Here is a 16,663-nt window from a genome sequence, read left to right as displayed (position 1 = left end):
CCTATACATGCTGGCCTATGTTTGGTCTCTGACAAAGGAAATAGCATCAAAAACTCAAACGTGAACGCACCCTGTCCATTCAGGAAGTCGTACGATGAAAGGTTGTCTGCGTGAACATGTTTCCGCCAGTGATGTCCAAGGTCAAAGTCTGAGCAAGTTATTTTTAACTCTTCAGATGTGCCCTGAGATAGAAATCATCTGGTTGTGAGTTTCTGTCCTGGAGCCCAAAGTAAATTTCTTTTCTGTGAGTTTGTTTTATTCTCACATTGATTGGGCCTAACACACATGCACACCATCCTAGAGCTCCACTATCCACAGTGCTGAGGTCTTCTCGAGAAAGCAATGCACATATGGCTTTTTTCGTACAACATCCATCCAAGTGATTTATGATTTATACATTCACGGATGCATGAACTTGCGTTTCACCCCGTTAAACTATCAGATCAATATTCGGTCAAACAATAGCAAGGCTTTCACTGAAACATAAATCACATTAAGCTGTCTGTCAGGATGTGACAGGTTCCCAAGGGGCGCAGAGGAGCTCTTAGTGACATGCGTGAAATTGTTTTTAACCTAATGAGTGCACGCCATTGTCTGCGTGATTTCGTTATTCCGCATGACCTCACAATTATCGTGGCGACATGGCCATCAAGGTCGTCAATGCATGTCTAAAGCATACCTGTGCCCCCACTTTTTCCATCTTCATGTAATCACTGACAGATGTTGTCACAGTGTTTGTAAATTGCTCTTTGAAAGAGAAACATCCAGGTTTGTACTCATCCTCATGTTTTGTTTGGTATCAGCTGTTTTAAACCAGTGGACCGCAGCTGAGTTGACTATCTGTGGAACTTTGTTTTTATTTGTAATAAATCAAACGGATCCAAATAATGCCTATGACATTGGATGGGATAACTTTTTTCATCCTGGATTCGGGAAATTTCATTGTCACGGTAGCAAAAGGGTGAGAATGCAGATATAGGAAAATACATTTTAGACATAAATAGATAGGTAATAAATAAGTTAATAAATAAATATATACACGCACATAGAGAAATAAATAAATAAATATGCGTGTTGCTGAATTATATGTATACATATACATACAGATATATAAATATACATACATACACAGATGTACATGTATACATACGGTTGGTCTTAACATTCAGCCATTTGTTTTGTTAAAGAGTTCGGCTTTTTTTTCCATTAAAAAAAGAATTAGAGCACAAGTATAAATAATTATGTTTAATAGCCATGCCCTAGTTGAGGTCAAAATTTTAAACTCTTTGTTCACAGTTTTTGAGTTTACAAAAAGTGACAACTCATGTAAAATCTAGTTTTTGGTAGCTACTTGTCTTAAAATTGAACATATCTCTCTCCAAACAATGTTCATGAGGTGACAACTATGCACATGTGATTGAGTAATAATATTTTAAGGCACCAATATTCGCAAATCACTCACTGTGTATACCCGACATAACTCTATATACTGTATATACTGTATATACACATGTATGCATTTATTTGCTCATGTGGAACTACTTGGTTAGACAAACTTAGGCTCGGTGGGGGCAGAGACAAACAGGATGTCTCAAGCTGTTTATGCACTAAAAGAGAAAGGCGTCCTCTTAAGTAGGTTTGCCCAAATATAAAACAATATTAACTGTATATACGTTTTTTTCTGTTAAGTAAGGTGCTAATGTTTTCTGGTGAAATATAGTATAAGTTTGGTTTTGCACATCTTTGGCCATCTGCTGCAGTTGGAACTAATAGTTCAACCTTTTATGGAAATGTGCTTACGTGCTGTCCTGCCAAGAATTAGATGAGAAGATTAGCGGTGCTCTTACTTTTATCCTGAAAATATGGAAAGAGAACCGAGAGACTTTTTGCGAATCTTGAAGTCAGAAATTGTTAACCCCACTTTCTTAAAATTTGAAACCATGCATTTTTCTTATTACGCTCTAGGCTTCCATTTGTATTATTACTAAGCATTGGAGGCAAAGTGGTTCAGAATGAGGTGAAATAAGTTGGAGCGCAGGCAGTGGTAAAGAGAAAATGAGAATGTGTTGCGGAAAAAACAATAACTTCCTGCACATGGCAGAAAAGGAAGTCACTTCTTGCAGTCTTTATACTGAGTTAATTAAGCGTTTTGTATTTTCCTGTTTCCATGAGAACAACATGAACAAATGATAGACTTTGGTTAGACTAATTTGGGTTTCCTGAAAGAGATTTTTGGGGGCGCGAGGTTTCCGTCGAACACCAGCGGTGTATATGTTTTCAGTGAGTAATAAGTTTATGCACAATTATTCCTTTAATGGACCTAATATTTCTCACTCACCTTTTCCATACCCTCACAAGGGTCTCAGGGGACGCTGGAGCTAATTCCAGCCAACTATGAGCAGCAGGTGGGGGACACCTAGGGCACAAAGAGACTGATTACGATTTATCAGTTTATTAAATCCACAAAGTTAAAAAAAAAATTCAATAAAGTGAGAAGCTTCAGGTTTGTATACATTTGCCAGATGTGTAATTCAAAACACCTGCAAAAGGGACCTCTGCCTTTAAAAAGTCAGTCTTGGGTTAGCTGAGAAGAGTTAACACTTGCATAGGGAAGACTGCTGATCTCATACGTAACTTTTTGAGTGTGTATGCCTATATATGTATTAACATGTAAGTTTGTAAAATAAAGATATAAAATAAATTTAAAGTATTCAAATATAAACTTCATGCAGATCACGGGCTTAAACCGTTGATGTCAGAGCTGTGAGCAGATGTGCGAACCACACTTCCTCTGCTCCACCTTTTTTTACAAAATGAATATTTAAATTTTTCTCAGCCCTAATATAAACGTAAAAAAATAATAAATGAAAAATAACAATAGGTAATCCAATGGAAATGATTTGAAAAGATGCTGAAGTTTTCTGATTTCGTCACAGGGGCAGGTAGACACTGGAATATTTCCCCCCGCTTTGCTCTCAAGGGTACCAGAAACCATGCTGATGTCTAAACCATATGCATTTGTGTCATCTTTCAGACGTGGCAGTGGGATGTCCATTTGCTGGGGAGGATCGGGGAGGACGTGTATTGGTCTTTAATGGCCAGAAAGATGTGGTGACTCGGGGCCTGACACTGAGCCAAGAACTGAAAGCGGCTTCTGCGCCCACCACCACGCTGCCTGGTTATGGTTTCTCCCTGCGAGGCGGCCAGGACCTGGACCGCAACCAATACCCAGGTAAGGACTCAATGAGTCAGTCCTGGTCTTTGTGCTGCCTGTGTTTGTTTCATCAAAATTCCACTTTAAGGTTGCAAATCTTTCAAATTCTTCCTTGCTTTCCAGCTGCTCTTATTACATCCTCCCTCCTCTTCATTCCTGACCTCCACTTTTCATCAGTCCGCCTTTTGCTGTGTACTCCTTTGCTGTCTCCCTCGGGTCGCTCTGCTAAAGTCATCATTTAAAAAGAGGGCTGCCAATGAGCTATGCCAATGAATTGGATACTTTTTATGGAGAGTTTACCTAACAGTTTAGAGTTGGATGGGTGGATGGGTGGGTGGGTTGGTTTGTAGATGGCTTATTTAGGATGGACGGATGGAATGCTGGATGGATGGGTGGATGGTTGTGTGATCTCATTCCTTTTCTCTAGTTGAACCTGCCTCATTTTAGCCATTTGTTCAATCTCATTCTATCGTTTTCGATTTAACGCTTTATTTTTTATGACATCAACTCTGCTTTCCTCCCATCAAATATTGCATTTTGCAAATAAGGTTTCTCCATTAAAGTAAATGCTGTTTGTTTACATTGGGAAATATCTTTTTTCACTGTAAAGCAGTTTATATACACAGTTGCTTACATCTGGGTGAACACAGGCCATCACAAACAAAACAGAGCTGTAAAAGCTCATTTTCTGCTCAATCTGCTCTTTGGACAATTTCACAATTACTTGAACTTTCCCATTTTTATGTGCATGTGGCGACAATGGTGGCAATTTCTTCATTTTTCAATCTAGGTACACGCCTAAATGCACATATGTTGACAAGCGTGACTTGTGATTTGTTTCATTAGTGGTATAGGGAGTGTGTTTCCGGGCTCCTGGTTAAAGTGAAACATTGTGTAACTGCCAATTAGAAGCCCTGCAATTAGAAACACAGTGCAATAAATGCAAATACAAGGGTAACAGGTTGAATCGCTGGTGCAGGAGGAAGTTGGTTGGGGTTTTGGGTGGCAAAGTCATAGTCTGACTCCAACACAAACACATGCAACAATTAAGCACACAAATGTATAGCGCACGGCCTGTGTCGCCTGTCATTAAGAACTCAGTTGATGGAATAGAGGCTCACACATGTGGGTCGTTTGTTGGCCAGTAAAGTCACACTGTTCAAAGGAGGAACGTTTTTTGATCTGTGTTATAAGGCGTGTGGGTCACCATTAACGTTCTGTGTTATTACTCACAGACACAGGACAGGATTATAATCAAGCTTTGAGACACTTTTAGTTCCAATTTAGAGTGGTTTTGTATATGTACTATCTTTGGGTTTGAGAGACTGCGTTCGTAAGCTTTAGGTGTTGAGGTTAAAAATAGTAAATGGTTGGCAATAGCCATGTTAATACGACCTAGGAGCAAAATATAATGTAAAATAACGAAGTAGTTTCATCCCCACAGTTTCTGCACATTCAATTTGAAATGACATGTAATGCTAATTTTATCAAGATGAAGTATTGAACAATTTTTCTACCAATCAACAATTTTTGTTTCAACATTTTTTGAAAAATTAAACAAATGTAAATTCATAAAGACTAGTCCCCTTGATTGATCCTTTTCACATTACTAAGAGCTTGATGACCAAAATTGACAGAAAAATATAGAAAAAAAACACTTTTTTAAGCAGACTTTTGGCATTAATGACAGAGGTTGCAAATGACTTCTACAACTATGCAAGTAGGTTTCAAAATCAATCCAAATACACAGGCAGAATTGTCAACAGCTAATTGATCTAAAAGTTTACCTAGCAATAAATCATGCATGGTCTGTGGATATTTGCTCATAGTAAAAAAATCGATACAAAAGAGTACTCTGTGTGTAAAGACACACAAACAATATTGCATTAAAGGTTTTGGAGGCCTGGCAGGAAGACTGAGATTAGACTTGGGTTCAATCACAGGAACACATTCCAATTCTCTATGGATTTTTTTAGGTGCTGCGCAGAGGTGAAAGGTGTAAAATAGACAACATATGCCTGCCAACCATGTCATGAGTGCCATGTCAGTGTTCAATGTGTGTGGTGCTGTCAGGTGGTTACATTTGTCATCAAGTCCCAAATATTGCAAGCCTCTCTCAACTAGCAAAAATAGTGCAGATTGGAGAAATGCTCCAGAAATAATATTTGTCAGCTCTTCATTGCCGTATTAAGTTCCAAATCATATGGAAAAACAATATCCCAATGCACTTGCGCAAATAAGGCACGGAATATCTTACAATCCCGCACAGACACCCAAGAAAGAAAAAATCCACAGCATCTTCGCTGAAACCACCTTCTTTTCCTCCGAGGGTCGTTGACTTTTGACTTTGCCTCATCGCTGCTCTGGTCCCCTGCAGTCTCGCCGGCAGTGGGCGCGTCCTGCCAGTGACAGCTTGACAGTCTGTCTAAACTTTAACTGAAGGTCATGTTTTCTTAGCAATAGATGGACACCATCAGCTCGAGAGGCTGACTTACCAGGGCCGTTAAACACATACATGCTCCCTAACTGTCTACTTGCAGAAAGGATTGACATATAAAGGAAAGTACGCTGTTATTTTATTGTTAGTCTCCCACTTAACCCTCATCAAAAATGGTTTTAGGGAAAGATGTCTGCCAATTGCAAAGAAGGAGTTTCTTGCTTCCAGAGCTCAAAAACAGCCAGAGGGACCAAGAATTTGGAAGCAAGGTGGTTTCATCCGTCACACCATCTGGTGAAAGCTCACCTTGCTTCTGATGGCTTTCACAGATTGCAGCCTATTAACGGCCGAGTACATGAGACTCTACCCCCTCCCCCATTTTTTTTACATGTCCCCTAACCCGGCCCCTCCTTTGCACACCTTTCAAGTGCCCCACAAAAGCCACATCTCGGGGTCCTTTCTTGTCACAACCACATATAGCGCCACCCAGCACCATGGGAGACGTTTCCAACTATGCAGTGGTTTGAACCAAAGGCAGAAACAGATGTGGCCCACTCGAGTTTAGTTAGCCTCATTTTAAAAATGCAAGAAGGGGGACTCCCATGACAAAGGACAAGGACATGAGTAGACTGTATTGCCCTTTGCATTGGTTATATTGTGAAAAGGCCTTAAAACTGTTAGACACGCAAAAACAAAATTCTCGACACTGTTTACAGACTATAGTCAAGGCAATCTTCAAATTAACATAGGTATCAGATTGTTATGGGATCAGTATCGGGAAAGAGTAATTTAGAATATCTGATTTGATTTATTTAATAAGGGACAGCACATTTTAATGAACATTACCACGCGCTCACACTCATACCAAGGGGCAATTCAGTGTTCAACCAGCCAACCATGTTTTTGGGATGTGGGAGGAAACCGGAGAACCTGGACAAAACCCACACAAGCCCGGGAAGAACATGCCCTTACCCACAGAAAGGTCCGGACCTCGGATCAAGCGCTCGATCTCAGAACTGTCGGGCTGACGCATTAACCATTCGTCCACTGGGCCGCCATGAATGTAAATATGAGCAATTTTTTTAGGGTGTCTGAATTCAGTCTGGGCTGAGTCATGACTAAAAGTGAGAATAGAATGACACCCGCGCCGTCAGCCGTGCCCTTGTGCATGTGCATTAAACACAAGGACTGTTTGTTGATTAAGATTTTTGAAAGCTTCAAATTAATCCCTTCTGTGGCTCTCTTTGAAATGCTTCCATGTTCTCTGCTTTCCCCTGCAGATTTGATTGTGGGGTCCTTTGGTGCTGGGGAGGTGTCTGTGTACAGGTATTGCAAGATTCATTCTTGGTTTATTGAATTCAGGGTTTACATAATAAATACAAGGAAAGTTTCATGACATCTGGATATATGTTTTGGTCATAGAGCGCAAGCTGTTGTGTCTGTGGATGCGGGAATGATCCTGACTCCCAGGATACTGAATCCTGATGACAGACAGTGTCGGCTGCCCCTCAGCAATACCATGGTGACCTGGTAAGACCTATGTTCCAAGCTCGCATTTAGAAGGGCAATATAGAGTTTTCAGCTAACTAATTACACATGTTCATTAAATGTGGGAGGAAACAGGGAACCCACACAACTTTGAAGATGTCACGTAAACTCGTCTCTTGTTGAGATTTAACCCTGGGATCTCACGACTGTGTGGCAGACATGCAAACCACTATTCTTATCTTATGTTATATATCGTCATCAGTTTTTCCATTTTTGTGGAAAATTGTGGGTAGAGTAAAGAACCACAATGTAGTCTGTATGAAGTTGTAACTTTAATGTGTTTTAAATGATCAACACTGCTGAAAAAAATGTTTGCAGTCGGTACTGCTGACATAAACACTTTTTAGGCAAAACAAAAAACAATATTAGCTCTTTGTGGTCTTCATATGTTTTTCTTTGTTTGGCTGCAACCATTTGAGGTTGAAAAGGAATAGTTGAGTGTTCCCAGCAGTCTTAAATATGGCATATCTTCTTTATTAATCTATGATGATACTCAACAGCCTTCTTACACTGAGGTTAACATGACTGGAACTCTATGTACATACGTGGAATGTACATATAGTATTATTTAATTGCCAAATGTCCCACAGTTAGCGTAGTTCTATGAATCATATCAATATGAGCACGCGTACTGCAAGCATGAGCTCCATGATTGTTAACTTTCGTATTTTATCATGTTACCTCACCCAGACAGTTTTGTCCAGTGATTGAACGATGTTTGCACATGTGTAGAATTGTTGTCAATTCCTGCAATTAACCGCAACAAAATAGAACAAACTAAATGTATTTTGGTCCGGACCAGAGAAAGCGAACTATGGCCTTTCCTGTTGTGAATGCGCCTTTAGAATGTCTTGCTAAGAAAGTAAAATGAACTACATATGCTTAAAGAAAGGCCAATTTCATTTTTTTAAATCAAATGTTTTATTCTTTTTTTTAAATGACTGCGCCTTAGCGACACACACAGCTAATTGGAACTCCAGTGGTTGTAATGAATCCCGAATGTGGCTGGAATCGTGCTGTCTAAACAGAACCATAACGCACTGTGTAACACATTTACAACCCCAGCACAGGATTACGCACTCAAGGACAAATTCTGAACCTCAATTTTAACATATCTGCCATCAGGAAAGATCGAATGAATACCCAAACAATATTTTATACAACCTTTATTGAGGCAATTAATTTGAAACTTTATATCTTTTTTTAGGTATATATTGTTTTCCCCATGTGATCATTTTGGTTAGTTGAGTGAGACCCGAGCATAAAATGTCCCGCTGATTCGACTACATCTAGCATAGATCCGAACATATTAAGGCAGGAATTGGGACTGTTTAGACAAGAAAAGTGTGCTGGGCTCGCTGCCATGTTGGTTCAATGGTGTGTGAGTGTTGGCGGCAGCTGAGGCGGGACCAGAGATTTGAGACTGATTGACAAAAAGCACTAAACTGTGGAGCTGCGTCATAATAATACACACTTAATTCAAATAAACAGGCACAAAGTTGGTTTGGAGGCATGGAATCAGATATGCCATGACATATACACAGCCACACAATCAAACAGCAGCAGATGAAATTAAAATCACGAATTGGAGAAACGCCCTCGGGTCAAGAGGTGAACGAATGATCATGTGTTTGTGTGTAGTTGTAACAATAGGCACAAATATGACACACATTGAAAATTTTCCCAGGCAAGGGGATCTCAGCCAATCAACAAAGGAAAATATTGGGCATTATGTAAGGATTGTTTGTGTATGTTAATTGTTTTCCTACATCGGATAAAGATAACAATACCATAAAACTCTTGGTAACTCCTCATTCCGTCGTTATTATTAGATTATTCTTGGGATTCATAGGTAAACTCGTCAAGCTTCAGCAGAAGAACCAATATGAGAACCACTGTAGCACCCTCTCTGCTATCTACCAATTGATTGAAAGCAAATCAGATCTTATTTTTGCATGTGTTACAACTTACAACACATGCACAGTCAATCACATTTATATGCACAGCATCTCTTTCTTTGGGGTTTACTTTTTTTAAAGCAAAAGGTTCATTCCGAGTGAGTTTATATTCTCAATTGTTGTGTGACATAAGGATTCATTGCCAAAATACTACAGTGGTACCTCGTCATACGACCGTTCGTCACACAATATTCTCGTCTTACGACGGAAATTTCGATCGAATAATTCGCCCGTCATGCGATCAAAATTTCGTGATGCGACCAAGCCTTTTTTGCATATCTTGGGAGTTGCGAGCCGGTCTTTATGAGCAGCGGAGCGATCGCTAAAATGTACTACAAGACTATTTCTCGTTGGCAAGTGGTCGTGGGTTATCCTATTGTGAGGACATTTGTGTGAATCATTTTCGGAATATTTTGAAGGGAATACGTAGTACAACAGCAAACAGCCCATCGATTGCGAACGTGAGGGTGGAGGCGTGGCAAACCGCCAAGCCGGAAAACGAAGGTAACAAAAGATTACAACAAAATTAGAATTCAGTTTTGCGTAAAGTTACATTAAAAGTATGTTTGAGTGTCTGTATATATTAATCCAAGTTCATTTAAATTTGTTTGTTATATATTATTTGTTATATATATATATATATATATATATATATATATATATATATATATATATATATATATATATATATTTGCCTATTGGGTTATATAATTATATTATGTGAACATGTACAGTACTCATAACTTAAGCAAACATGCTTGTGCTTCTGTTCTGCATTAATTCTCGTCGTGGGAGTTTACGGTAAATGTCTGTTTAAATCAGAGATACATGCAACATTTGGTATTGATATTTATTTACAGCACATTGTAATAAGACCAAGCTATTGATGCTCTCATAAATATGATTTTTCCCCCCAGTAGTCTGTGGTCCCACCACTAAAAGTACTGATACTTATCCAACTTTTTTGAATGTGTGAACAATGCATTCCAGTTTATTTTTTATGAATTTTGAGACGAATGATCCAATCCATTGTTGTTGTTTAGATTTTTTTTCCGCTTCCAAGCATGCATTCCTAGGGACTATGACTGGCTGTTATTTACCGTTCTTCTAAAAGAAAAACAGATGGAGGCCAGGCTGTAACTATTGGTCACAGCATTAAAAAGAAAAAAGAAAGAAATGCTCATCTATTGTCTTAGAGGTGGAGATGGGCCATGTATGACAATGGATTGAGGCTGAAGCTGTGGTGTAAAATGTTTTGAATGTTCTCACTCATCAAATGTGGCTGGGGGGCTACAGTAAGCATGTCTAATAATAACAATGTGTTTTGGTCGTAAAGTGCACATGCATTTTTGGAACAGTTCCATCTACTTGGTTGTCATGAATAAGAAAGCGCCAAGGCTATGTTATATGTGGAGTATACCACACGTACACACATGCACAGACACACACACCAATTGTTATAATCACTCTCACACATAAAACACATGTAACACTCAAAATACTAACTGGTCAGAAAAAAATATTTGAATTTGACTCAAAGGGGGGCATTTTTTAAAGGTTTGTATTTTACTATGTGCACTTAAGTATCTGCATCATAAATATTTATTATATTCGGGGAAACCCAATCTCTAGCTCAATATATACAATGAACTCATTAGAATGAAGCGGAACAAGTCAAAAAGTGCCATGTGGTGCTTAATTTTAACTCAGTAACTTTTCCAAAGCTGCTTAGATTGTGAGACATTAACAGTTCCCCATTTTGGACTCACTTAACTCTTACCTTGATTTAAGGAGGTGATAAGGAAATGTGGAACAGTTGCCTGGGCTCCCATATCTGTTTGTTTAAAGAAAACTCTCTAAGGAATAAAATACCCCAATAAATTCCCTGGATTAAATCCCTTAGGTTGTCTGCATTTAACACTATACGCCACATTAACTCTACATCACTTATCTTGCAGCCTGAAGGTGGATGTGTGTGCAGAAGTGAGTGGAGTGGCAATCCCAAACTCTGTGGGTAAGAAAGTTTTAGATCAATCACAATGTTTAGCTATGCTGTGTGGGACATAGACTCAGTATTTTTAATAATATGTATATACTAGAGATGTCCCATATCCAATCACGTGATCGGAAATCAGGTCCGTTCGTGGCATTTTCAGATGATTCAAATATAAAAGATCAAGAAGGTTTTTAAATGATTTTTTTTAACAATTAATGGCTACAGACAAAAAAAAGAATTCTATATATACTATATATTGCCACTAGTGAAACAAACTTTGCAGAACAATGAGAAAATGTCCAGCGACTATTTAAAAATCAAGAGAATCACAATCAAGAGAGCTCATATTATCAAATTGGCACTATTTCTCATATAAATTAAGATGCGGGACATTGCACTCTACACTCTACTACTATTGAAAGCCAATATACCTTTGACCATAATAGTCTAATTTTATGAGGGATACCTGTGTAACATATTTCCTAAATTTGTGTCCATCACTTTTTCTCAGATCTTAGAGCCGAATTGCATTTGGATTGGTTTAAAGGTGTCCGAGGCGGTGTGAAGCGAGTCCTGTTCTTGGACACGCAGCAATCTCAGACCACTGGTCTCTTAACGTTGGGCCACGACCATCCACAGGCTTGCTTAAAGTACACCATTTACCTGAAAGTGAGCAAATTAGACAAAAAGCACACTGTCCTCACAAGTAGACCACTTTGGCAGTTCATCTTTCTTTACAGGAGGAAGATGAGTTCCGGGATAAATTGACTCCCATCTCATTGGCTCTGAACTACAGCTTGGCTCCTCCCCCTCAGAGCCAGCTGCTTCCACCAGTGCTAAACTACTACAGCAGCACTTACCTCCAAGAGCAGGTGAGCATGAATGCAAAAAAAAAAGTTGGGAAAGTGGTTCTGACCTTTCTGCTTGGAGTTTGCATTTTCCTCCATGCTCATGTGGGTTTTCTTCAGGTATCCGACTTCTTTCCACATTCCAAAACAAGACTCTAAATTGCATGGGTGTGACTGTGAGTGTGAATTGCGATTGTCTATGTGCCAACAAGTCCACAGTGTACCTCAAAAATCAGCTTGGATAACTCAATATATGTACATGCATGGACATTTTTGATGTATTTGGTGATATCTAATGTAGCCTTTACATTTACTCATGACGACCCCGCCTTTTCCTCTCAGGCTTACATTCTGCTGGACTGTGGTGACGACAATGTTTGCATCCCGGATCTCCAGCTTTCTGCGAGCATGTAAGAACTCAACCAACAAACACAAAACAAATCAGAAGATACACAGAAAATACATACTGTATTGACAAAGGCTTACATTAGAGTTGTCCATTGTTCTCTTTACCATGTGGAGATTGTAATGTGGGTCCGTCTCTCGGCCAGCCTTCTCTCTGTAGTGATTCCAGATGCATGCCTTCCCCATGGCAACATTGTACATACATCCTGTCATCCACTACTGACTGACATATACAGTATATGCACATAAGCTGAGGTCAGAAGCAGTCGATTCGACAAATGCTTGAATCGCACATGCAACCTATTTTTAAAAGTAGCTGGCAGGTACACAGGTATTTTTAACTCGTATATTGCCAGCAAGTTGCAATTGCAAGTTATTAGTATGTGTTGAGGTAGTTAATAAAAGAGGGAAATTGATATTGAAAACATCCATTAACTCCACTGTAGCAAATAAAGAGTATAGATATTATTGTTAAACTGTTGGGTAGCCCAATATATGCATGAGGAAAAAGCTTTTTAATACTGTAACAAAATATCCTAACTGTGGTATTTTCCATCTCTGATTAATAGTTGACATAGATGCATGCTGTTTTAATTTTCTTACAACTGTCAAACTCAGTTGGGAGAGGGACATTGCAAATTAGTTCTGATCCAAAGTCTACGTTTTGTGCAAGTTCAGAGACAAGGGCGGTTTCATTTTCAAACATTTGGATTGGATTGGATTGGATAACTTTATTCATCCCGTATTCGGGAAATTTCGTTGTCACAGTAGCAAGGGGGTGAGGATGCAGAAATAGGAAAGGCATTTTAGACATAAATAGATAGGTAATAAGTGGGTTAATAAATAAATACATGAATAAATATATAAATAAATAAGCGTGTTGCTGAAATATATATATATAAATATATATATATATATATATATATATATATATATACATACATATATACGCACACATACATACATATAGATGTACTTGCATGCATACGGTAGGTCTTAACACAGCCATTTTTTTGTTAAAGAGCCTGACATTTGCAACATTTTTTTCATTACACAGGTTGCTAATGCTTTGGCCTTATTGGTTTATCAATTTCCGCATCACTACTGCATACATGACTTTTAAAAAAGAATCAAAATCCGCTTCCACAGGGACCACTCTGAGCTGGTGATTGGAGACGATAATTTGATCATGTTGACCGTCAGTGCAGCAAACAGAGGAGAAGGATCCTACGAGACAGAGCTCCACGTGGTGATCCCATCAGAGGCTGACTACATTGGCGTGGAGAGGAGACTCGAGGTGATATAGATCACAGACCTGCCACACACGCGGTGTTAGTGTTATTTCAACAAGCTGGAGCCAGCAGGGTGACCTCGAGTTTGTCCCAGTCTCAAACTAAAGACACTCTTATACAAAAGTAATTGAAATGCCTTATTACTTATTAAAAATGCTTACAAAACATATAGAAACACCCCATAATAATTCTAACATTCCCTCCTTTTACTATATGTTTGTTATTCATTTTATGACAAATTCAAAATGAGAGGGATATCACCGTTGGCTGTTTTAATTTTACCCGCTTAGGCTCTACTCGTTCGGCAGGTCTGAAAAGCAGAACACAAGATCATTTTCGTCCAATCCATCCTCGTAATTACCATGCTCCTGGAATTCACTGTTAGTGTCAGCACTTCAGTAGGAGATATAATTCATGCAATTTGGAATTTGTAGGGGCAATCGCAGTGGTTATAAGTCGGCTCATCAAAGATCTTAAGCAGGGAATAATACAACACCCACATAATGTCAAAATCGTAGCAAAAAGGGCTACCACAAATTAGGCCAAATCATTATTAGTGAGGCCACAAATCTGTCAGCGGACATTATTCTACTCCAGGATGCTTTTTCATCTTGCGGTTTAGGGTCTGCAGGCCATCGTTGGCCCTGGTGTGGGACCCAGTGGGGGGCGTGTTGTTGAGTGCAACATTTTCAAACGTTGCATACGCCCCCTGCTCCTTCAAGAAGCATTTCAACCGCTGCACGATCCTGGAACGCCGTCAGACTAGTGGCTGCCAGTTGTTCCTTTATCGCCACAAATCCCTGTTCAGTATAATTTCCAAGTTTTTGGACATTGTAATGCAGGTAATTTATCCAATCAACATTTTTGTTTGGAGTAATTAAAAGAAAAATATACTCCCAACCTGCTGCGATCTGATTAGCCAACTTATACTCATCATCAATGTATGTCGGATCACCCTCTCTCCATGCGACGCCGTCGCGAGGGCCCGCCATCATACCGGATTTCTGTGCGGCCAATTGTATCTCCTCTACTGTAGATGGAAAAACAAGTGAAAGATGTTGAAAGATGTTTTTCCTTTTTTAATTAAATGTTGGAATAATGATTCAAACCTTTTAAATCATTATTAGTAATATTTAATTAAAAAAGGAAAAACATCTTTCAACAAACTCTGCTTACAACTTGCAAGGAGATGCAATGTGGCGTCGTCTTAGCCCCCAGTGCATTCTGACGAGCTGCATACTCTTCGGTACATTTAGCGGCACATAACCAAAACATTCAAAGGTAATCTGATTTAAACAATTGCCATTGAAAGAAAAACACCTGCGTAAGAATTTGCAGTATGAGCATAATAATTTCTTTATAAGGTAAACTGCCGGTGTCCCAGACAAAACAATTTATGAGTCCTTCGTAGATCTCCCAGTAAACAGTCCTTGGAGGGTGAGGTGTTATTTCAACAAGCTGGAGCCAGCAGGGTGACCTCGAGTTTGTCCCAGTCTCAAACTAAAGACACTCTTATACAAAAGTAATTGAAATGCCTTATTACTTATTAAAAATGCTTACAAAACATATAGAAACACCCCATAATAATTCTAACACACGCGCTGACAAATCAAGACGTATACAACATGACGCATATACGTACATGCAGTCCAGTGCGATGTCACTTCCGGTTGTTTCTTGAAAATCTTTGCTGGGGTTGATTAAGCAGGACTATTAGCAGTTTACATGTAACTGGCAGAGGCACAGAAAGCTTCCTTTTATGATGCCCACGGTGCATTAGCGGGCCCTGGAAATCCACTGGGTCAATTGCCGCGCGTGTGGGGGTTGGGGCATGTACTAATGAGATTGTTATGGGGCTACGTGATGGATGGTTTCCTAACTGTCAGAGCATTCATCACTCTCAACCACTTCTACTCGCAACAATGTTTCCCATTTTTGATGCTGCCTTCCATCCTGGCTTGTTCTCCAACTTCACTGATAACAAAAAATAACTTCTGCAAATACACAAACTTTCACTTTGCTTATTTTTTAGCCCCTTTTCAAAATTTACTCAGTTTAATACACTACCAAGACAACATGTTTAATGCCCCAAAACTCCAGTGTTGAACTGTCATTGGGGTTTTTTGTTTGTTTATTTAGAGTTTTGCCTGCAACAAATTCCCCAAAAGGTTTGAAATGTGAGGAATGATTTAAAAACACCTGCTTACAACAGTGTCTGGTGGTCAAGTGTAAATTGATAAACATGATACTAGTATATATATGGTTAGTATAAAATGAGCTTCCCCAAAATGCATAGTTGTTCATGCAAGTATGGGTTGAGGTTCACTAATTTATGAACAAGTCCATTGGAATAAGGGAAAAAGTTTTCAAAAATAAATAAATAAACAGTTGTTTAAAAAAAATGCGTCAATGGCAGGCAGAGTTAATATGGCAGCAACTTCCTTGTCCCTTCAGTGTCTTGAGGAGCGAGGAACATTGAGTCATTCGGAAACCCGGAAAAGAGAAAATCGATCAAACAAAACTAAAAACACAAACCTAAATGCATCCTCTTATTTGTGGCCGAGACAGAACCCCATACACGTCACCCAATGTTGAGCAATTTTGACAACTCAAAAATGAATCATTAATCTCACTTTTTGTATATTATTTTCCTTTTCAACACATCTTCTCCAAACCCCTTCCTTCAGGCTCTGTCTCGGTTGAACTGTGAATACAAGATGGTTAATGACTCGAGGATGGTGGTGTGTGACCTGGGCAATCCAATGGTGGCCCAAACTGAGGTGAGTGATTTCACACTGCAAATCCATCAACATTTTTCATTTCCCCCCATTAAAAACCAGCCCTGGAATTCTTCAACCTTAACACATACTGATTGATTGTTTCCAATCATTACCAATCATCTCCTTGACCCTCATTTCATTACACACAATTCCCCTCGCCTTGACTCTATTCACGCGCCAACGGA

General features: G+C 39.2%; 1 protein-coding gene across 1 annotated transcript in view; it reads left to right on the top strand.

Annotated features, from left to right (window-relative positions):
- Positions 1 to 16,663, top strand: part of itga8 (integrin, alpha 8) — a 48,742-nt gene that overhangs the window by 18,925 nt on the left and 13,154 nt on the right. The window contains exons 13-21 of the mRNA XM_077597697.1: positions 3,035 to 3,232; positions 6,932 to 6,977; positions 7,074 to 7,181; positions 11,116 to 11,171; positions 11,665 to 11,822; positions 11,894 to 12,025; positions 12,344 to 12,411; positions 13,556 to 13,703; positions 16,386 to 16,478. Of these exons, the coding sequence (XP_077453823.1) occupies positions 3,035 to 3,232; positions 6,932 to 6,977; positions 7,074 to 7,181; positions 11,116 to 11,171; positions 11,665 to 11,822; positions 11,894 to 12,025; positions 12,344 to 12,411; positions 13,556 to 13,703; positions 16,386 to 16,478 (1,007 nt within the window). The remainder of the gene's footprint in view (positions 1 to 3,034; positions 3,233 to 6,931; positions 6,978 to 7,073; positions 7,182 to 11,115; positions 11,172 to 11,664; positions 11,823 to 11,893; positions 12,026 to 12,343; positions 12,412 to 13,555; positions 13,704 to 16,385; positions 16,479 to 16,663) is intronic.

This window comes from Stigmatopora argus, chromosome 4, assembly GCF_051989625.1.
Source record: "Stigmatopora argus isolate UIUO_Sarg chromosome 4, RoL_Sarg_1.0, whole genome shotgun sequence".
NCBI classification, from domain to species: Eukaryota; Metazoa; Chordata; class Actinopteri; order Syngnathiformes; family Syngnathidae; genus Stigmatopora; species Stigmatopora argus.
Note: the sequence above shows the minus strand (reverse complement) of the source record. Positions and strands in the feature narration are given on the sequence as shown.